The sequence below is a fragment of the Pseudoliparis swirei genome, unplaced genomic scaffold, assembly GCF_029220125.1.
Source record: "Pseudoliparis swirei isolate HS2019 ecotype Mariana Trench unplaced genomic scaffold, NWPU_hadal_v1 hadal_25, whole genome shotgun sequence".
Lineage (NCBI taxonomy): Eukaryota > Metazoa > Chordata > Actinopteri > Perciformes > Liparidae > Pseudoliparis > Pseudoliparis swirei.
In genome coordinates this window covers 1,400,789-1,424,850 of record NW_026613261.1, presented here as the reverse complement: position 1 = coordinate 1,424,850, position 24,062 = coordinate 1,400,789, and the positions used below count along the sequence as shown (strand labels likewise).

General features: G+C 49.5%; 2 protein-coding genes across 3 annotated transcripts in view; both read left to right on the top strand.

Moving 5' to 3' along the window:
- Window positions 1-3,874: 3,874 nt before the first annotated feature.
- cavin4a (caveolae associated protein 4a) lies at window positions 3,875-13,393 on the top strand. The gene is made up of 2 exons (XM_056410564.1): window positions 3,875-4,538; window positions 11,243-13,393. Exons 1-2 carry the CDS (start codon window positions 4,131-4,133, stop codon window positions 11,816-11,818), a joined length of 984 nt encoding a protein of 327 aa, XP_056266539.1. The 5' UTR covers window positions 3,875-4,130; the 3' UTR covers window positions 11,819-13,393.
- A 7,811-nt stretch (window positions 13,394-21,204) lies between these two features.
- ift57 (intraflagellar transport 57 homolog (Chlamydomonas)) overlaps window positions 21,205-24,062 on the top strand; it is a 15,885-nt gene continuing 13,027 nt past the window's right edge. For both annotated transcript variants that reach the window (XM_056410554.1, XM_056410555.1), the window contains exons 1-4: window positions 21,205-21,643; window positions 22,149-22,323; window positions 22,392-22,510; window positions 22,613-22,703. In XM_056410554.1, coding sequence (XP_056266529.1) covers window positions 21,486-21,643; window positions 22,149-22,323; window positions 22,392-22,510; window positions 22,613-22,703 — 543 coding nt within the window. In that variant the 5' untranslated portion in view covers window positions 21,205-21,485. The remainder of the gene's footprint in view (window positions 21,644-22,148; window positions 22,324-22,391; window positions 22,511-22,612; window positions 22,704-24,062) is intronic.

Sequence of the window (24,062 nt, the reverse complement as noted above, 5' to 3'; positions counted from 1 at the left end):
ATCTGCTTCATTAGTGGTTTTGTTGAGTGCTTTTTGAAAACCTGGTGTCAGGATGCCCCTCTGGAATGACCTTCATGGAATGACCTTCTTCATGGAATGACCTTCATGGAATGACCTTCTTTATGGAATGACCTTCTTCATGGAATGACCTTCTTTATGGAATGACCTTCTTTATGGAATGACCTTCTTTATGGAATGACCTTCTTTATGGAATGACCTTCTTCATGGAATGACCTTCTTCATGGAATGACCTTCTTTATGGAATGACCTTCTTTATATAATGTCCTTCTTTATGGAATGACCTTCTTCATGGAATGACCTTCTTCATGGAATGACCTTCTTTATATAATGTCCTTCTTCATGGAATGACCTTCTTTATGGAATGACCTTCTTTATATAATGTCCTTCTTCATGGAATGACCTTCTTTATGGAATGACCTTCTTCATGGAATGACCTTCTTTATATAATGTCCTTCTTCATGGAATGTCCTGTTCTGTTTTCCTCGTGAATGTGACGCTGCCCGCTGGACGCTGTCCTCTTAGTCTGGGAGTCGGCCATCTTAAAGTCGTATTGTTATTATATCATTTCAAACGTAGTTTTTCTACTTCCTGTATATTGGCATGACTCATGGGACCTGTGTACTGTGGTGTAGTTTCACTCCTTAAAGGAAAAGAAGCGTGGGAACCATCGGAGAACGTTCTCCGAGGACCACGTCAGCTCTTCGGGGAACGCGTCCGGGTGACGTTGGCGCTCGGAGGATTTTTTTTTCTTTCTTTTCATCTTTGCCCTGAAAACCTGAGGATTGTAAAAGAAGAGCGTGTCTCTGGACGCCGTGTCACTGTCAGGCTCCTGGACCGGAGAGGAACGTGTCTTCTGTTGTTTTCCTGGTTGGTTTCAGTTTTACGTTACTCGGCGGCTTCAGGAGCTCCTGTTCACGTAAACACAAACATGCTACGTCAACAGGAAATATACAATACCTTTCAAGAGTTTGGGGTCATGTAGAAATGTCCAGATCACATTAAATCATAAATCATAACTCTCTCCATAGTTAATGTGTAGATGACTGTTCTCTGGTGTTAGTGACGTCTCTACATAGTGTGTAGAGGCCCATCTCCAGTGTTCTAGTGGTACATTGTGTTATCGCCTTAGAAGACTAGCGGAGGGGTAGAAAACCCTTGTAACACTTTTGATGTGAGCGCAGCTGAAAACAGTTATGCTGCTGAGAGAAGCTCTAAAACTGGCCTTCCTTTGAGCCACAAGAGGAACTACATTAATATTTACTATAAACATCATTATTCATAACCTCGCCAATGTCTTGGTTATATTTTATATTCATTTTGTAAATTATTAGATAAATAAAAGTTTGAGTTTACGTGGAAAACACAAAATTGTCTGGCTTACCCCAAACTTTTGAACGGTAGTGTACATCCGATGATGATGATGATGATGCCTTTTCTGTGTTGTTCCTTTGTGTCCCTGATTTCGAGTTACGGCTTTTTGTGCGTTTTCACCAACTGGTCCCCAGGCGTTAAGTCAGAGTGATACTCCCTCGAGACAAGCTGAGGATCTTTGTGTAAAGAGGATTTGTTCCAACACATTTGAACACACGTTTCATTTCCTGGTGTAAAACTATGCATGAACTCTACTGCCATTAACTCCACTTTGCAACCGATGGTTCAAGATTAATAACTGAAACTGAGCCTGCAAGACGAGGCCGAGGGCCCTTTGACCGCTGCTTGTTTGGTCCAGAGGTCTGGACGTGTCCGTCTGATCCCAGAGCAAATGACAGGGAAGGGACAGGAAGTGGGTTATGAGGACAGGAAGTGGGATGTGTGACCACGCCCACCTATACACAGACTGACCACGCCCACCTGTACAAAGACTGTGACCACGCCCACCTGTACACAGTCCATGTGACCACGCCCACCTGTACACAGACTGACCACGCCCACCTGTACACAGACTGTGACCACGCCCACCTGGACACAGTCCGTGTGACCACGCCCACCTGTACACAGTGTTTCCTTGAGCTCGTAGAGGAGGAAGTTCTTCCGGGTGTCTGTCCCGTCTCTGTCTCCATGGCAACGTGTTCCTACAGCGTGACTAGGTGTGTTTGTTGATATTCTGCATGGAGACTTTGAGGCTTTTTTTTGTTGTCTCAGCCCAAATAAAAAAGGAAATGTTTTTTTAACGTACCGCGTGGCGTGAGAGATTATTTATTATGTATTTATTCGTGGGATAATAATTGTTCTTAAGCTGCAGCCGTGTGATCACCAGTAGACTCCTCCCACCTGACGGTAGACTCCTCCCACCTGACGGCTTCATTCAAACTGCTGGTTTGCAGAAGCCCAAACCGGAGCAGAGGTCGCCGCCTCTACGGTTTGTACATTTCTAAGGTGAAGCGACTCAGGCATCAGGCACGCTGCTAACACTAAATATAGGGTTAAAAGTAGAGGAGGGGGGGGGGGGGGCAGGAGCAGCTGCTGGCTTCAGTAGAACACAGTCATCCTTCAGCCGTGTCCAAACTGACAGTCGACATTCATTCAGAAGCTTCTGAAGTCGACCTCTCTGTCGACGGGGAGGAGCAGAATGGTGAATTAAAATGTCCCAAAAGGAGACTGACAGGACTCCCAGCCGGTTCCCCCTGAGCAGCCGGACCAGCCAACGAGGTTCTGTTCGGCAGCATCTTTATTCCAGCACAGCAGACCGCACGCCAACTGGTCACGGGGAGCAGGGGCCAGCCCCAGCTGCCCGAGGGCGCATGTCTGCCTCGCAGCCAGGACCTGGAGGGCCTCCAGGTCCCAGAGGCCCTCTTCCTGGTCCCAGAGGCCCTCTTCCTGGTCCAAGAGGCCCTCTTCCTGGTCCCGCCGCATCGCTGCGACCCACTCCAGCATCTGCCCCCATCCGGTGAATAGCTCCTCTCCTTCCATCTGCTTTTTTTCCAGGGGGCCCCACGTTGGGCTCCAGTGTAACGGCTTCCGGGCCGCCACCCGTGGGTTTCCCCCCAAAGCACCAAGGATTTGCCGATACCGGGATAGTTGATAACATACTTTATTCAATTCTCAGCAGACTGCCAGACTGCGCCTCTGCTCACTCCACACTCCCCCACACCCCTCTCTCTGCTGCTCTGGCTGATTACCAACCAGCCAGCAGCTGAGGCCTATTGGAGACCCCACCCCCACAGCTGCCACAAAGACATGTTCCTATTCACTTGCATTGGGAACAAAAGGTTGACCCGAAGCCTAAAAGGTTGTCTTGAAGACTGAAAGGTTGTCCTGGCAGAATTTAGAGGGCCGGCTTTAAGTGTAAGACGTTGTTATTTTTTACCACATGTGTGTATTTAGGGACAGGACATTAATACGCCACAAAGCAAGTCCATGACTTTGTCCGACTGTGAGCTAAAGGCCACTGAATGCACGATACCTCCTGCACAGGTACACGGTGCTCAGAGAGTTACAGCCGGATCACTTCGACCCTGGCCAGCCGCCTATAAAGAGCTTCAGACCTCACGGCGTTTGGACCGTGCTGCCCGTGGGGAAGAGGAAGGAGCAGCTGCTGCCATGTTTAACCCCCCAGAAACACGCCAGCGCCGCGTAACCAGACAACTGTGGCCTCCTGAGCTGCGGCTGATGGACATGAAACGGGAGCTGCGTGTGCGCGCGAACATACTTGCAAATAACGTAAAGTTCTGAATCGTCTGCGTGACTCTTGACAAAGCAGAGTCGGACTTGGACGGGGGTTTCCATGATCCTCTGCTTCGCGTCTTCCCAATATGTCCGAGTGTCGCCTTACAAAGAGCTTTTATTTTTAGCGGGGGGGGGGGGGGGAAGGGGTTCGCTGCCGCTCCCATCTGAGCTCACTGCCTGGCCCACCCCCGATGAGGGCTGAATTCAGGTTATCTTTGGATCCTAAGGCCTTTTTTGCGAGGGGTGGGTGGAGTTTCCCCTTCCCCCTGTCCCGACCTGAGTTTGGGTCCCGGCGGTTGGGTCTTGCCTCTCTCCGGTCTCCCTGCTGGTAACTCCTCTGGTCCTGGTCCCCTTCCGCAAACTATCCACAAGTCTTCAACTGTTAGGAAAGTTTCCAGGAAATTCGAAGTGAGAGAAGTCACCTGGTCATCCGAACCCCTGCAATGGATCAGCACAAGTATCGCACGGCGGGCGTCCAGGAGAAGCTGGAGATCGTCGGGGTGGAGGACGAGGCCGGGAACCCCATCAGCGCCCTGACCATCCTGTCGCTGCTGGAGCGCGTGGCCGGCATCATCGACAACGTCCAGTCCTGCCAACAGCGCATGGAGGAGCGTCAGCTGGACCTGGAGACCAACATCAAGACCATCCAGGGCGACGTCCTGAAGCTGGTCAAGGACCACGGCGAAACCAGCGGCACGGTGGAGAAGCTCCTGCAGAAGACCCGCAAGGTCAGCGCCAACGTCAAGGAGGTGCGGGCGCGGGTGGAGAAGCAGAACGTCCGGGTCAAGAAGGTCGAGTCCACGCAGGACGAGCTGCTCACGCGCAACAAGTTCCGCGTCGTCATCTATCAGGTAAGAAAGAGAGTTCACGAGGGTAAATCCACTGGAGACTCACATGGTCCGTTTCTTTATTAAAGCCGACAGATATGTTCAGACCGCCCAACGGAGAAGATGTCACATTTAAACATTTAGAATATGGTTTGACTTCTTGCTGTTTTCGTGAATATTTGTATCTGTAGATTATGTTTAAAAGTCTCCTGGCAACCGAAGAAGATCAATCAAACAATCCGTGATCTGATTCACACGATGACAAATGCTGACCAGGTGAGGACCCGGTGAGGACCAGGTGAGGACCAGGTGAGGACCAGGTTAGGACCAGGTGAGGACCAGGTGAGGACCAGGTTAGGACCAGGTGAGGACCAGGTGAGGACCAGGTGAGGACCAGGTTTAAGGACCAGGTGAGGACCAGGTGAGGACCAGGTGAGGACCCGGTTTAAGGACCAGGTGAGGACCAGGTGAGGACCAGGTGAGGACCAGGACGCCTCACTCTGAAACGCTTCACTGACCCGTTTGAGGCCCAAAGAGAAACAATCCACAAGTTGCTGTAACAAAAGTTCCCGTTGCGTCTTTAATAAAGCGAAGGGGACACAGGAGCGTTGGGAATACTGCTGGGGCTCTTGTGACGAGAGGGGCGGGGCTTGTAGCGGCGTGCTGCTGTGGAAGCAGCTGGTCACATGACCAACGGAAGAAAAAACGTTTTCTGTACTCATCAAAGACGCTGAAGCTGACAGCAGGAGGGTGGAGAGTGGAGGGTGGAGTGGAGAGTGGAGTGGAGAGTGGAGTGGAGGGTGGAGTGGAGAGTGGAGTGGAGGGTGGAGGCTTTGCTACCTGACGATAATCTGAAGCACTTTGGTTGGTGCCTCGTCGTTTGGGTGGAGCAGGATAAAAACTTCATGTTTTAACTCAAAGTCTCAAACTTAGTTTTAATGTCTTTAATATTTCAGATGACATTTGGGGATGAAAACATTCCAGTGTTGACAAATTGTTTGTCAATTTCCTGATCTTTGAGAATCTATTTTTTCTCTCTACTTTTTCTACTTTTTCTTTGTGCCGATTAATTACATTTACAAACGTTTTCGTGTCACTTGGTTTCTCCACAACTAGAAGCACTTAGAAAGCGATCAAACTCCAGCCTCGTGACGCCTGCTCTGCACTCGCTCTGCAGACCTCCAGAATAGACCGTGTGCAGACAACTACTGTGGGTCCGTCACACAACTATTCTGGGCCTGCAGCCTGCAGCTCGGGGCCACTGGGACACGCGATGAGCCGCTGGTAACGGTCTGACATGGCAGCTTATCACATATGTGGCTCATATAGAGGGGGGGGGGGGGTCAATCATCCTGAGCTGCTGCTGCATTGACCGCCCTGGAAAACACCGAAAGATAATGTTGTGTAAAGATATAAAAAATTAACAATGATAAAGCTGTATTAATGTAAATTAATGAACAAGTAATATCTTAAAGCGGTTCACATTGCTAATCATGGTTAAAGTTGTTAAACGTGTTAAAGTTGTTCAGATTGGGGAACGAGGGGATCAGTTGGGAGTCATCAGCATAGATATGGTAGGAAAAGACATGTGAACGAATGACAGAGCTGAGAGAAGAGGAGAGGACCCGGGACAGAGCCTTGAGGGACCCCAGTAGTGAGAGGAAGAGGAGGGGACCCAGGGCAGAGCCTTGAGGGACCCCAGTAGTGAGAGGAAGAGGAGGGGACCCAGGGCAGAGCCTTGAGGGACCCCAGTAGTGAGAGGAAGAGGAGGGGACCCAGGACAGAGCCTTGAGGGACCCCAGTTGTGAGAGGAAGAGGAGGGGACCCAGGGCAGAGCCTTGAGGGACCCCAGTAGTGAGAGGAAGAGGAGGGGACCCAGGACAGAGCCTTGAGGGACCCCAGTAGTGAGAGGAAGAGGAGGGGACCCAGGACAGAGCCTTGAGGGACCCCAGTAGTGAGAGGAAGAGGAAGGGACCCAGGGCAGAGCCTTGAGGGACCCCAGTAGTGAGAGGAAGAGGAAGGGACCCAGGGCAGAGCCTTGAGGGACCCCAGTAGTGAGAGAAGAGGAGGGGACCCAGGACAGAGCCTTGAGGGACCCCAGTAGTGAGAGGAAGAGGAGTGGACCCGGGACAGAGCCTTGAGGGACCCCAGTAGTGAGAGGAAGGACAAACATAACACATGAGGTTATATCTATAGAACGATGATAGAAGCTGAAGGACATGAGGACATGTCTACAGAATGAAGAAAGAAGCTGAAGGACACATGAGGACATGTCTAGAGAACGATGATAGAAGCTGAAGGACATGAGGACATGTCCAGAGAATGATGATAGAAGCTGAAGGACATGAGGACATGTCTAGAGAATGATGATAGAAGCGGAAGGACACATGAGGACATGTCTAGAGAACGATGATAGAAGCTGAAGGACACATGAGGACATGTCCAGAGAATGATGATAGAAGCTGAAGGACACATGAGGACATGTCTAGAGAATGATGATAGAAGCTGAAGGACACATGAGGACATGTCCAGAGAACGATGATAGAAGCTGAAGGACACATGAGGACATGTCTAGAGAATGATGATAGAAGCTGAAGGACACATGAGGACATGTCTAGAGAATGATGATAGAAGCTGAAGGACACATGAGGACATGTCTAGAGAATGATGATAGAAGCTGAAGAACATGAGGACATGTCTAGAGAACGATGATAGAAGCTGGAGGACATGTCTAAAGAATGATGATAGAAGCTGGAGGACATGCCTATAGAATGATGATAGAAGCTGAAGGACATGAGGACATGTCTATATAATGATGATAGAAGCTGAAGGACACATGAGGACATGTCTAGAGAACGATGATAGAAGCTGAAGGACATGAGGACATGTCTAGAGAATGATGATAGAAGCTGAGGGACATGAGGACATGTCTATAGAATGATGATAGAAGCTGAAGAACATGAGGACATGTCTATATAATGATGATAGAAGCTGAAGGACATGAGGACATGTCTAGAGAACGATGATAGAAGCTGAAGGACATGAGGACATGCCTATAGAATGATGATAGAAGCTGAAGGACACATGAGGACATGTCTAGAGAATGATGATAGAAGCTGAAGGACATGAGGACATGTCTAGAGAACGATGATAGAAGCTGAAGGACACATGAGGACATGTCTATAGAATGATGATAGAAGCTGAAGGACACATGAGGACATGTCTATAGAACGATGATAGAAACTGAAGGACATGAGGACATGTCTATAGAATGATGATAGAAGCTGAATGACACATGAGGACATGTCTATAGAATGATGATAGAAGCTGAGGGACACATGAGGACACGTCTATAGAATGATGATAGAAGCTGAAGGACACATGAGGACATGTCTAGAGAATGATGATAGAAGCTGAAGAACATGAGGACATGTCTAGAGAACGATGATAGAAGCTGGAGGACATGTCTAAAGAATGATGATAGAAGCTGAAGGACATAAGGACATGTCTAGAGAACGATGATAGAAGCTGGAGGACATGTCTATAGAATGATGATAGAAGCTGAAGGACATGAGGACATGTCTATATAATGATGATAGAAGCTGAAGGACACATGAGGACATGTCTAGAGAACGATGATAGAAGCTGAAGGACATGAGGACATGTCTAGAGAACGATGATAGAAGCTGAAGGACATGAGGACATGTCTATAGAATGATGATAGAAGCTGAAGGACACATGAGGACATGTCTAGAGAATGATGATAGAAGCTGAAGGACATGAGGACATGTCTAGAGAACGATGATAGAAGCTGAAGGACACATGAGGACATGTCAAGAGAATGATGATAGAAGCTGAAGGACACATGAGGACATGTCTAGAGAACGATGATAGAAGCTGAAGGACACATGAGGACATGTCTATAGAACGATGATAGAAGCTGAAGGACATGAGGACATGTCTATAGAATGATGATAGAAGCTGAAGGACACATGAGGACATGTCTATAGAACGATGATAGAAACTGAAGGACATGAGGACATGTCTATAGAATGATGATAGAAGCTGAAGGACACATGAGGACATGTCTATAGAATGATGATAGAAGCTGAGGGACACATGAGGACACGTCTATAGAATGATGATAGAAGCTGAAGGACATGAGGACATGTCTATAGAATGATGATAGAAGCTGAAGGACACATGAGGACATGTCTATAGAATGATGATAGAAGCTGAAGGACACATGAGGACATGTCTAGAGAATGATGATAGAAGCTGAAGGACATGAGGACATGTCTAGAGAACGATGATAGAAGCTGAAGGACACATGAGGACATGTCTATAGAACGATGATAGAAGCTGAAGGACACATGAGGACATGTCTATAGAATGATGATAGAAGCTGAAGGACACATGAGGACATGTCTAGAGAATGATGATAGAAGCTGAAGGACACATGAGGACATGTCTATAGAACGATGATAGAAACTGAAGGACATGAGGACATGTCTATAGAATGATGATAGAAGCTGAAGGACACATGAGGACATGTCTATAGAATGATGATAGAAGCTGAGGGACACATGAGGACATGTCTATAGAATGATGATAGAAGCTGAAGGACACATGAGGACATGTCTATAGAATGATGATAGAAGCTGAAGGACATGAGGACATGTCTATAGAATGATGGTCACCATTCATCCAATAGTGGAAGAGGTATTTCTGGCTGATGGACCGACATCGCCCCACTGCTCAAACCAGACGGTGTCATTGTTATTAGCGGCCATGTTGTGTTCCCGTCAGCAGCTTCTTGCATCTCGGTTACTCCTCATCAGTAAAAATAGACAAACTTGATCCCAGGAAGATGCCGGTGTCTCCAGAGGCCGCGGGTCAGAGAGCCTCTCAGAGGAATATCAGGTGTTCTATCTGGTCCTTCATCAATGAGCAACCGAGTCGTTTATCTATAACGGAAAGCAGAGACGGGCATGGGCTCCATCCCCGAGGGTCCCGGCCTCTGAGATGTCCTTCTGGAAGTGAATGTTGGGGTCCGAGCTTGAATGAGTTCTTTAGATACTCAATAAGTCAGAAGGTTCAGAGGAACTACACTTTCATGTCCTGACTCACAATATCAGTTTCATAGAAACATCCCCAACGTAATTCTGTCCTTCAAAGTCCTGAAAGTCCTGAAAGTCCTGAAAGTCCACCGTTATCCCGTCACTAACCCTTCATTCAGGATCAGAAGAACATGGCTGCTCGGCCTGAATACGTCTGCTGGTAACGTCGTGAGCATTCAAACTACGACGCTCTGCTGTCGGGACGTGGAACATTTATTTGACTGTTTTATTGACTCTGAATGACCATCAAGTATAAACGATGACATCATGCTGTGAGAAGAAGACTTGAAACTAGAGACTGAGACATAAACTCATGTTTACAATGTTTACTGAGGGAAGTAGACTCACGATATAGACTTCTATACAACCAGAGGAGTCGCCCCCTGGTGGTCAGGAGAGGGAATGCAGCTTTAACTCATGAAGCATATACTTCTATACAACCAGAGGAGTAGAGTAATTGGTCTTGTGGTCTAGCGGTCTCGTGGCCTCGTGGTCTAGCGGTCTCGTGGTCTCGTGGTCTCGTGGTCTAGTGGTCTCGCGGTCTCGTGGTCTCATGGTCTCGTGGTCTAGTGGTCTAGTGGTCTCGCGGTCTCGCGGTCCCGCGGTCTAGCGGTCTTGTGGTCTAGCGGTCTCACGGTCTAGCGGTCTCGTGGTCCCGTGGTCTCGTGGTCTAGTGGTCCCGTGGTCTCGTGGTCTCGTGGTCTAGTGGTCTCGTGGTCCCGTGGCCTCGTGGTCCCGTGGTCTCGTGGTCTCGTGGTCTCGTGGTCTCGTGGCCTCGTGGTCCCGTGGTCTCGCGGTCCCGCGGTCTCGTGGTCCCGTGGTCCCGTGGTCTCGTGGTCTCGTGGTCTCGTGGTCTCGTGGCCCCGTGGTCTCGTGGCCTCGTGGTCCAGTGGTCCCGTGGTCTCGTGGTCTCGTGGTCTCGTGGTCCCGTGGTCTCGTGGTCTCGTGGTCCCGTGGTCTCGTGGTCCCGTGGTCTCGTGGTCCAGTGGTCTAGTGGTCCCGTGGTCTCGTGGTCTCGTGGTCCCGTGGTCTCGTGGTCCAGTGGTCTAGTGGTCCCGTGGTCTCGTGGTCTCGTGGTCCCGTGGTCTCGTGGTCCCGTGGTCTAGTGGTCTCGTGGTCTCGTGGCCTCGTGGTCCCGTGGTCTAGTGGTCTCGTGGTCTCGTGGCCTCGTGGTCCCGTGGTCTCGTGGTCTCGTGGCCTCGTGGTCCAGTGGTCTCGTGGTCTCGTGGTCTCGTGGTCTCGTGGTCTCGTGGTCTCGTGGTCTCGTGGTCTCGTGGTCTCGTGGTCTCGTGGTCTCGTGGTCTAGTGGTCTCGTGGTCTCGTGGTCTCGTGGTCCCGTGGTCTCGTGGTCTCGTGGTCTCGTGGTCTCGTGGCCTCGTGGTCTCGTGGTCCCGTGGTCCCGTGGTCTCGTGGCCTCGTGGTCTAGCGGTCTCGTGGTCTCGTGGTCTCGTGGTCTCGTGGCCTCGTGGTCTCGTGGTCTCGTGGTCTCGTGGCCTCGTGGTCTCGTGGTCTCGTGGTCTCGTGGTCTCGTGGCCTCGTGGTCTCGTGGTCTCGTGGTCTAGCGGTCTCTCTCTCTCCCTGCTGTCCTGACTGTCTCTCTCTCTGCAGGGCGAGAACGAGGTCCCGTCGGTCGCCGTGATGAAGTCTCCCAAAGGCCCCGGCCTGGAGGGGCTGGCGGTGGAGCCCGACTCCTACGACGTGCCCTTCGACCTCTCCTCCGACGAGGAGTACCTGAGCGTGGAGGAGGCCGACCCCTCGCGGTCCGCGCGCATCAAGAAGTCGGTGGCGAAGAGCACCGAGACCCTGAAGGCCGCCTTCTCCAAGGAGAACATGAGCAAAACCAAAGGCACCCTGGGCACCAAGTTCCACAACCTGGGCGACAAGGTGATGCCGCCGGAGAGGCGGGACAAGATGCAGCAGGCCGGCGAGCGGCTGAAGCAGTCCGGCGAGCGGCTGAAGGAGAACATCGCCAAGAAGGCGTCCAACAAAGAGACCTTCCGCATCAAGCTGAAGAAGGAGAGGGCCGTCGCCGAGGGCCAGGAGGGCGCCGAGGCCGAGCCCCGCGACCGGGCCCCGGAGGAGGAGCCGGTCGCCTACACCGAGGTCGCCGTGGAAACCAAGAGGGAGGGGCCCGTGGAAGAGGCCGGTGCCACCCGGATAGGGGAGGAGCAATACGGGAAGTAGATATCGGGTGGAGGCGGGACACTGGAGAAAGGACGCGATGCCGAGGATTTGGAGAGAAGGTCTGCGATTGGTCGACGTCGATGGATGTTTAAAAACGGAAGAAGTTCTGGTTATTTATTTAAATCTGTTTTCAGGGAGTCAGGTGACCGGGGTCAGGTGACCGGGGTCAGGTGACCGGAGTCAGGTGACCGGAGTCAGGTGACCGGGGTCAGGTGACAGAGGTCAGGTGACCGGGGTCAGGTGACCGGGGTCAGGTGACAGAGGTCAGGTGACCGGGGTCAGGTGACAGAGGTCAGGTGACCGGAGTCAGGTGACCGGGGTCAGGTGACCGGGGTCAGGTGACCGGAGTCAGGTGACCGGGGTCAGGTGACCGGGGTCAGGTGACCGGAGTCAGGTGACCGGGGTCAGGTGACCGGGGTCAGGTGACCGAGGTCAGGTGACCGGGGTCAGGTGACCGGAGTCAGGTGACCGGGGTCAGGTGACCGAGGTCAGGTGACCGGGGTCAGGTGACCGGGGTCAGGTGAGGTTTATTTGGACATGACAGCTGGAAGGAAAGGAAGGATGAGTGTTGTACATCTCAAGGTGACATGCTGTGGGTCAACATGAGGAGCTCGGGGTGGCCGGTCTCAGCTGGTCTCTGAGCCTGGAGAGGAAACACCAACGTCAGACCGGCTTCTTGAGGCGGAGGGAAGGAGACGCGCCTCGATAGACGACCGAGCTTCTAGAGAGATGCAACACGGTCTGGGACTTCATTTCCCAGAATTCCTTTCACTCACGCTGAAACAATGAAAAGTTCAGGGAAGAGAGTCGTCATGGAGGTACGGATTAGCGGTTAGCAGTTAGAAGTTAGCGGTTAGCTGTTAGCGTTTTAGCTGTTATCTGTTAGCGGTTAGCATTTAGCGGTCAGCCATTAGAAGTTAGCGGTTAGCTGTTAGCAGTTAGCGGTTAGCATTTAGTGGTTCGCAAGATTGATAGTCGCCAACACAAAGCGTAGCACTGTTCATCCGTCCGCCGACACGTCTTTTCGTGAATGTAGTCCGTTGAGTTTCCTCGTGTGGAGAGAGATTAATGACCACGTTAAAGACAACAGAACAAGATTTAAATGGAATTAAACGGAGCCTTTAGAACGAAATACAGAAACAATTCAACAGAGGATGGACTTTGTGTCCGGAATCCGACGGCGTTGTTCAAATGTCAGCGAATGCATCATGAAGGCTCTCGGCCTCCTTCGATTTCCCCTGAAATAGATTTATTCCGATTATTTCTGCATCAAATGTAAATATTCAACATGTCCGCTGCCTCCTAACCCCGCGACTCCGGGTTCCACTTTGTGGTGAAACGTCGAGGCGGCTTCGTGGTGTTGTAGCCGAGACGACTCTTCTGAGCGTGACAGGTAGGAGACGAGGCGGTAGGAGGCGAGGCGGTAGGAGACGAGGCGGTAGGAGGCGAGGCGGTAGGAGACGAGGCGGTAGGAGGCGAGGCGGTAGGAGACGAGGCGGTAGGAGACGAGGCGGTAGGACACGAGGCGGTAGGAGACGAGGCGGGAGGAGGCGAGGCGGCAGGAGGCGAGGCGGTAGGCGGTAGGAGGCAGGCGTGAGGAGAGGCAGGAGGCAGGCAGGAGGCGGTAGGACACGAGGCGGTAGGAGACGAGGCGGGAGGAGGCGAGGCGGTAGGAGACGAGGCGGTAGGAGGCGAGGCGGTAGGAGGCGAGGCGACGGCTTCTAAGCTTTTTGAATTGTTTGCCTGTGCATGTTTAGCGTCTTGTCCAGTGTGGCTGCTTTATGTTCACAGTTTCTTTTGAAGCGCTCTGAGGTCACGGCTTCTCTCCGGAGGTTTAGACGCGGCTCATATCCTCTGGAGACGTTTGGCTTGTGTAGTGATGTCATCATAGTGATGTCGTCATAGTGACGTCATCATCCATTATCTGACTCGTATGTATGTGTGTCTGCTGTTCATGTTGTATTTCATGCAGTAGATTCAGCGTTTTGGTGACAGCTCAGATGTTCCGTGGTTTCTACAACCTTCTCAGTCCAGTGTTGACGCTTCTCAGTGAAACACAGCAGTGTTGTCGTGGTTGTTTTTCTATAAATAAAGCTCTGGTGAAACCTCTGTGGACCCGTGTGCTGAATCACAAAACACGCAGAAAATCAAATGTTCCATGAGAACGCTGATGTCCCAGAGGAGCCTTCTCTGGACCTTCGTTGAGGATGTTCTGGTTTCATACGATGTCTGACACCAACACATTTAGCTCTGGTGAGTTTCATAACGTGTAACAGGTGCGTGGCTGTCACAGGTAGCTCTCTCCCACAAGCACCAAAGGATGAGCATCACAGAGGTTGTATTTGGTACGGTTCTTTATTCCAGCAGACTGAGCCTCTGCTCCGCACGCTCTCGCTCCTCAGCTCCTGCTGCTCCTTCATGAGGACAGATACACACCGATTGGCTTCAGCTGCTGGCTGATTACCAATCATTCTTGGCCAGCGCGGTCGGCCATCTTGTTACATGATCACAGTCTGAAAACACGTCCACACAGGAAGACACTCAGGAAGACACTCATGAAGACACACAGGAAGACACGCAGGAAGACACACAGGAAGACAATCAGGAAGACACACAGGAAGACACTCATGAAGACAGTCAGGAAGACACACAGGAAGACACTCATGAAGACACACAGGAAGAAACTCAGGAAGACACACAGGAAGACACTCATGAAGACAGTCAGGAAGACACACAGGAAGACACTCATGAAGACACACAGGAAGACACTCATGAAGACACACAGGAAGACACTCAGGAAGACACACAGGAAGACACACAGGAAGACACTCAGGAAGACACACAGGAAGACACTCAGGAAGACACACAGGAAGACACTCATGAAGACAGTCAGGAAGACACACAGGAAGACACTCATGAAGACACACAGGAAGACACACAGGAAGACACACAGGAAGACACTCAGGAAGACACTCATGAAGACACACAGGAAGACACGCAGGAAGACACTCAGGAAGACACACAGGAAGACACTCATGAAGACACACAGGAAGACACTCAGGAAGACACACAGGAAGACACTCATGAAGACAGTCAGGAAGACACACAGGAAGACACTCAGGAAGACACTCAGGAAGACACACAGGAAGACACACAGGAAGACAATCAGGAAGACACTCAGGAAGACACTCATGAAGACACACAGGAAGACACACAGGAAGACACACAGGAAGACAATCAGGAAGACACTCAGGAAGACACACAGGAAGACACTCATGAAGACAGTCAGGAAGACACACAGGAAGACACTCAGGAAGACACTCATGAAGACACTCAGGAAGACACACAGGAAGACACAAGGGAAGACACTCAGGAAGACACTCAGGAAGACACACAGGAAGACACTCAGGAAGACACACAGGAAGACACACAGGAAGACACACAGGAAGACAATCAGGAAGACACTCAGGAAGACACTCATGAAGACACATAGGAAGACACACAGGAAGACACACAGGAAGACAATCAGGAAGACACTCATGAAGACACACAGGAAGACACGCAGGAAGACACACAGGAAGACACTCAGGAAGACACACAGGAAGACACTCATGAAGACAGTCAGGAAGACACACAGGAAGACACTCAGGAAGACACTCAGGAAGACACTCATGAAGACACAAGGGAAGACACTCAGGAAGACACACAGGAAGACACAAGGGAAGACACTCAGGAAGACACACAGGAAGACACTCAGGAAGACACTCAGGAAGACACACAGGAAGACACTCAGGAAGACACTCATGAAGACACACAGGAAGACACTCAGGAAGACACACAGGAAGACACTCAGGAAGACACTCATGAAGACACACAGGAAGACACTCAGGAAGACACAAGGGAAGACACTCAGGAAGACACTCATGAAGACACAAGGGAAGACACTCAGGAAGACACTCAGGAAGACACTCATGAAGACACTCAGGAAGACATTCAGGAAGACACACAGGAAGACACAAGGGAAGACGCACAGGAAGACACAAGGGAAGACACTCAGGAAGACACTCAGGAAGACACACAGGAAGACACTCAGGAAGACACTCATGAAGACTCACAGGAAGACACTCAGGAAGACACACAGGAAGACACTCAGGAAGACACTCATGAAGACACTCAGGAAGACATTCAGGAAGACACACAGGAAGACACAAGGGAAGACACTCAGGAAGACACACAGGAAGACACTCAGGAACACACAGGAAGACACTCAGGAAGACACTCAGGAAGACACACAGGAAGACACTCAGGAAGACACTCAGGAAGACACACAGGAAGACACAAGGGAAGACACTCAGGAAGACACTCAGGAAGACACACAGGAAGACACACAGGAAGACACAAGGGAAGACACTCAGGAAGACACTCAGGAAGACACACAGGAAGACACACAGGAAGACACACAGGAAGACACTCAGGAAGACACAATGGAAGACACTCAGGAAGACACACAGGAAGACACTCAGGAAGACACTCAGGAACACACAGGAAGACACTCAGGAAGACACTCAGGAAGACACTCAGGAAGACACACAGGAAGACACTCAGGAAGACACACAGGAAGACACAAGGGAAGACACACAGGAAGACACTCACGAAGACACTCATGAAGACACACAGGAAGACAATCAGGAAGACACTCATGAAGACACACAGGAAGACACACAGGAAGACAATCAGGAAGACACTCATGAAGACACACAGGAAGACACGCAGGAAGACACACAGGAAGACACACAGGAAGACACTCATGAAGACAGTCAGGAAGACACACAGGAAGACACTCAGGAAGACACTCAGGAAAACACACATGAAGACACAAGGGAAGACACTCATGAAGACACTCAGGAAGACACACAGGAAGACACTCAGGAAGACACTCATGAAGACACTCAGGAAGACACACAGGAAGACACTCAGGAAGACACTCAGGAAAACACACATGAAGACACACAGGAAGACACACAGGAAGACACTCAGGAAGACACACAGGAAGACACAAGGGAAGACACTCAGGAAGACACACAGGAAGACACACAGGAAGACACTCAGGAAGACACACAGGAAGACACAAGGGAAGACACACAGGAAGACACAAGGGAAGACACTCAGGAAGACACACAGGAAGACACACAGGAAGACACTCAGGAAGACACTCATGAAGACACACAGGAAGACACACAGGAAGACACAAGGGAAGACACACAGGAAGACACTCAGGAAGACACACAGGAAGACACAAGTGAAGACACAAGGGAAGACACTCAGGAAGACACACAGGAAGACACACAGGAAGACACTCAGGAAGACACTCATGAAGACACACAGGAAGACACACAGGAAGACAATCAGGAAGACACTCAGGAAGACACTCATGAAGACACTCAGGAAGACACACAGGAAGACACTCAGGAAGACACTCAGGAAGACACACATGAAGACACTCAGGAAGACACTCAGGAAGACACAAGGAAGACACTCAGGAAGACACTCATGAAGATACACAGGAAGACACTCAGGAAGACACACAGGAAGACACTCAGGAAGACACTCATGAAGACACTCAGGAAGACATTCAGGAAGACACACAGGAAGACACAAGGGAAGACACACAGGAAGACACAAGGGAAGACACTCAGGAAGACACACAGGAAGACACACAGGAAGACACTCAGGAAGACACTCATGAAGACACACAGGAAGACACTCAGGAAGACACACAGGAAGACACTCAGGAAGACACTCAGGAAGACACTCATGAAGACACTCAGGAAGACACACAGGAAGACACTCAGGAAGACACTCAGGAAGACACAAGGGAAGACACTCAGGAAGACACACAGGAAGACACTCATGAAGACATTCAGGAAGACACTCAGGAAGACACTCAGGAAGACACTCAGGAAGACACACAGGAAGACACACAGGAAGACACTCAGGAAGACACACAGGAAGACACTCAGGAAGACACTCAGGAAGACACTCATGAAGACACGCAGGAAGACACTCAGGAAGACACTCATGAAGACACACAGGAAGACACTCAGGAAGACACACAGGAAGACACTCAGGAAGACACTCAGGAAGACACTCATGAAGACACGCAGGAAGACACTCAGGAAGACACACAGGAAGACACACAGGAAGACACTCAGGAAGACACACAGGAAGACACTCAGGAAGACACTCAGGAAGACACTCATGAAGACACGCAGGAAGACACTCAGGAAGACACTCATGAAGACACACAGGAAGACACTCATGAAGACAGTCAGGAAGACACACAGGAAGACACTCAGGAAGACACACAGGAAGACAATCAGGAAGACACTCAGGAAGACACTCATGAAGACACACAGGAAGACACGCAGGAAGACACACAGGAAGACACACAGGAAGACACTCATGAAGACACACAGGAAGACACTCATGAAGACACTCATGAAGACACTCATGAAGACACAAGGAAAGACACTCAGGAAGACACACAGGAAGACACAAGGGAAGACACTCAGGAAGACACTCATGAAGACACACAGGAAGACACTCAGGAAGACACTCAGGAAGACACACAGGAAGACACTCAGGAAGACACTCATGAAGACACACAGGAAGACACACAGGAAGACACTCAGGAAGACACACAGGAAGACACACAGGAAGACAATCAGGAAGACACACAGGAAGACACGCAGGAAGACACACAGGAAGACACTCAGGAAGACACACAGGAAGACACTCATGAAGACAGTCAGGAAGACACACAGGAAGACACTCAGGAAGACACAAGGGAAGACACTCAGGAAGACACACAGGAAGACACAAGGGAAGACACTCAGGAAGACACTCATGAAGACACACAGGAAGACACTCAGGAAGACACTCAGGAAGACACACAGGAAGACACAACGGAAGACACTCAGGAAGACACTCAGGAAGACACTCAGGAAGACACACAGGAAGACACTCAGGAAGACACTCATGAAGACACACAGGAAGACACACAGGAAGACACACAGGAAGACAATCAGGAAGACACACAGGAAGACACACAGGAAGACACTCAGGAAGACACTCAGGAAGACACTCATGAAGACACAAGGGAAGACACTCAGGAAGACACACAGGAAGACACAAGGGAAGACACTCAGGAAGACACTCATGAAGACACACAGGAAGACACTCAGGAAGACACAAGGGAAGACACTCAGGAAGACACTCATGAAGACACTCAGGAAGACACTCATGAAGACACACAGGAAGACACTCAGGAAGACACTCATGAAGACACACAGGAAGACACTCAGGAAGACACACAGGAAGACACTCAGGAAGACACTCATGAAGACACTCAGGAAGACACACAGGAAGACACAAGGGAAGACACACAGGAAGACACAAGGGAAGACACTCAGGAAGACACACAGGAAGACACTCAGGAAGACACTCATGAAGACACACAGGAAGACACTCAGGAAGACACAAGGGAAGACACTCAGGAAGACACACAGGAAGACACAACGGAAGACACTCAGGAAGACACTCAGGAAGACACTCAGGAAGACACACAGGAAGACACTCAGGAAGACACTCAGGAAGACACACAGGAAGACACTCAGGAAGACACTCATGAAGACACACAGGAAGACACACATGAAGACAATCAGGAAGACACACAGGAAGACACGCAGGAAGACACACAGGAAGACACTCAGGAAGACACTCAGGAAGACACTCAGGAAGACACTCATGAAGACACAAGGGAAGACACTCAGGAAGACACAAGGGAAGACACTCAGGAAGACACTCATGAAGACACACAGGAAGACACTCAGGAAGACACAAGGGAAGACACTCAGGAAGACACTCATGAAGACACTCAGGAAGACACTCATGAAGACACTCAGGAAGACACACAGGAAGACACTCAGGAAGACACTCATGAAGACACACAGGAAGACACTCAGGAAGACACTCATGAAGACACTCAGGAAGACACACAGGAAGACACAAGGGAAGACACACAGGAAGACACAAGGGAAGACACTCAGGAAGACACACAGGAAGACACTCAGGAAGACACTCATGAAGACACACAGGAAGACACACAGGAAGACAATCAGGAAGACACACAGGAAGACACACAGGAAGACACAAGGGAAGAGACTCAGGAAGACACACAGGAAGACACTCAGGAAGACACTCAGGAACACACTCAGGAAGACACTCAGGAAGACACACAGGAAGACACTCAGGAAGACACTCAGGAAGACACTCATGAAGACACTCAGGAAGACACTCAGGAAGACACTCAGGAAGACACTCAGGAAGACACTCAGGAAGACAGTCAGGAAGACACAGTGACTACAGAAGTCCCTTAAGTATTCAAGTTAGGGGACAAATGAATCGGTGTTGACCTTTGTGACCTCTGACCGACATGCCGCTCACCTGTTGAACTGCACCAGTTCATTTAGAAGAAGAAGAAGAAGAAGAAGAAGAAGAAGAAGAAGAAGAAGAAGAAGAGGAGGAGGATACTGTGCACAGTATCATGAACGTCTGAGGAGAGGAAACGTCCCCCCCCAAACCAGCGTCTCTGAATACTCCTTCCTGTCGGCTCCTCCTGGTGAGTCGAGGCCGTTTGAGTCTCGGGATGCGTCACCAGTGACGCAGCAGCAGGGCCTGTCACTCGAGCCCCGCCCCCAGGAGTCCCGCCCCCAGGAGCCCCGCCCCCAGGAGCCCCGAGCTCACCAGCTTTAAAAAAGCGCCCCTCTGCGTGTGTGTGGGAGGTGTGAATTATTCTCAGTGTGTGAGTGTGTGTGAGTCTGTGAGTGTGTGTGAGTGTGTGTGTGTCATGCTTCAGTAGATAACGTACACGTGCATATGGAGGAGAGAAGGACAAGGATATATGGGCATTTGAAAAATCATGTTTATTCTTTTATAAAGTCAACTAAATGCACCAAAGTACAATTGAAGTGTAAATATATATTTTTAAATTGAAGTGTAATCTATATATATATATATATAAACGTAAATGTTGTGGAATTCGCAAAATATATGAACAAGTGTAATAGAATAAAAAAGCAAAATATATTTAAAAAACTAGAATAGAATAATATTAAATGGATTTAAAAACAATAGTGCAAAGATGTAAACAACCACTCAGTGTAACTATGTGTATATGTGGATGTTTTAGGTGGTTAACATCGGTATCTAAATAATTACGCCTTTGAAAAACTGCCGATGAGCTTTTAATTTGAAAGCGTCGCCGGCTACCGGAACGCTTTTATTCCGAAGCTCTCAAACCGGAAGTCCATAACGCTGGCGTCGATAACAAGAGCAGCGCTAACGGAAGCACGGGACGAGTTTAACTGATTTAAACCGCCACCGTCTCCGCAGTCTTCGCGTACTGTCGGTTTGTAAATCATTTTAACTAATAAAATATGTGATTTACATCCACGAGGAGTCCGAAGATACGTTTTAAAACATCGTTTCGCTGGCGGCTAGCGAGTGTGAGCTCTCGGTTGCCTAGCAAATAAAAAAAAGAAAGAAACCGGAAGTGAGACCAAACCCCGCCGGAAGTGGGTCCAAAAGTGTCGTAAAAAAAGAATGAATGATGGCGGATGACGGCAGGCGAGGGGACGAGGACGAGCGCGGGCCCGGGGCCGCGCACCACGTGTACGTGGTCATGGAGGTCCTGTTTGAGAAGCTCAACGTGCTGAACTACGAGGAGGAGGTCCTGACGAAGCACCACATGAGAAGCCTCTCCAGGTGAGACGACGTCACGGTGACGTCACCGGCCGCTTCTGTTCAAATCTATCATTCATCAATATATATCCAGGATTCACCATTAATGATCCAAGCAGGTGTTGTCTGAGGAGTTATGGCTATTTACAAAATGTTAATGAATACCCACCAAGCCACCATTCATTATTAATTATACATAATTATCATACATTAATTATTACCCACGAAGCCACCATTAATTGTTAGAAATAATGATAATTAATTCATAAATTTCCCTCCAAGCCACAATTTATTATAATTATAAATAATGATAATTCATTCATTAATACCCACGAAGCCACAATTCATTATTATGAATAAATATATATATAAATATATATATGTGTGTGAAGAACAAATAGATATCCATCAGCAGTAATGATAATAATAATAATTATTGTAATGATGATGATAATGATGATGATAATAATGATGATGATGATGATGATGACCTAGTACAGGAGGCGATGTAAACATGTCTCCCCGTCAGACATTACTTCGTGTCCAGTCCGTATCTGGCGTCCAACCCGGGCGAGCAGTTCTTCATGTTCTCCGTCATCGCGGCGTGGCTCATCAACGCGGCCGGGAGGCCGTTCGCCGAGCCGCAGGAGCACGACGAGCCCAACGCCACGGTGGCCAACGTCCTGGCCGAGCTCCGGGCCTTCGTGAGTGCCCCCCCCCCCCGACCCTCAGGCTCACACGGCCTTGTGTGGTGACTCTCTCTCTCTCTCAGGGCGTCAAGGTGGACTTCCCGCCCTCCAAGCTGAAGTCGGGTTCGGGCGAGCACGTCTGCTTCGTGCTGGACCGGCTGGCCGAGGAGGCTCTGAGGAGGCGGGGCTTCTCCTTCAGGAGGTACCACGGGCCCCAGAGGGGCGCCAGTAGAGGACCTCCCCCTGAGCCGGGAAGCTGCTGATGCTCATTTACTTTGACCCCGCCCCCTTCTGTTCCCTCCAGACCAATCTACCCATCAGAAACCACAGAAGAAGAGTCTGTGATGGAGGCCGACGCAGAGCTCTCGCTCAGCAGAGTGGAGGAGGAGCTGATTGTAGGTGGAGGTCCTTGTGTTGCATTCAGGCTCTGGACTTATGCAGGACAGGAGGCTCTTCATGAATACATTTATAAATAACGCCAACAGAACTGTGAATAATGAACCAAAAGAATAATGTGGTCAAAAAGGGTAAACATCTCATCTCCACTTCCTGTTTACAGCTTGTTTACAGCTTGTCTTCAGCTTGTTGACAGCTTGTCTTCAGCTTGTTTACAGCTTGTTGACAGCTTGTTTACAGCTTGTCTTCAGCTTGTTGACAGCTTGTCTTCAGCTTGTTTACAGCTTGTTGACAGCTTGTTTACAGCTTGTCTTCAGCTTGTTTACAGCTTGTTGACAGCTTGTCTACAGCTTGTTTACAGCTTGTCTACAGCTTGTCTACAGCTTGTTTACAGCTTGTCTACAGCTTGTCTACAGCTTGTCTACAGCTTGTCTACAGCTTGTCTACAGCTTGTCTACGGCTTGTCTACAGCTTGTTTACAGCTTGTCTTCAGCTTGTTTACAGCTTGTTTACAGCTTGTTTACAGCTTGTTTACAGCTTGTTTACAGCTTGTCTACAGCTTGTTTACAGCTTGTTTACAGCTTGTTTACGGCTTGTTTACAGCTTGTTTACAGCTTGTTTACAGCTTGTTTACAGCTTGTCTACAGCTTGTTTACAGCTTGTTTACGGCTTGTTTACGGCTTGTTTACAGCTTGTTTACGGCTTGTTTACGGCTTGTCTACGGCTTGTTTACGGCTTGTCTACGGCTTGTCTACGGCTTGTTTACAGCTTGTCTTCAGCTTGTTTACAGCTTGTCTACAGCTTGTCTACAGCTTGTCTACAGCTTGTTTACAGCTTGCCTACAGCTTGTTTACAGCTTGTTTACAGCTTGTTTACAGCTTGTCTACAGCTTGTCTACAGCTTGTTTACAGCTTGTTTACAGCTTGTCTTCAGCTTGTTTACAGCTTGTCTACAGCTTGTTTACAGCTTGTCTACAGCTTGTTTACAGCTTGTCTACAGCTTGTTTACAGCTTGTTTACAGCTTGTTTACAGCTTGTCTTCAGCTTGTTTACAGCTTGTCTACAGCTTGTCTACGGCTTGTTTACGGCTTGTTTACGGCTTGTTTACGGCTTGTTTACAGCTTGTTTACAGCTTGTTTACAGCTTGTCTACAGCTTGTCTACAGCTTGTCTACAGCTTGTTTACAGCTTGTTTACAGCTTGTCTACAGCTTGTTTACAGCTTGTTTACAGCTTGTCTACGGCTTGTTTACGGCTTGTTTACAGCTTGTTTACAGCTTGTCTACAGCTTGTTTACAGCTTGTTTACGGCTTGTCTACGGCTTGTTTACGGCTTGTCTACGGCTTGTTTACAGCTTGTCT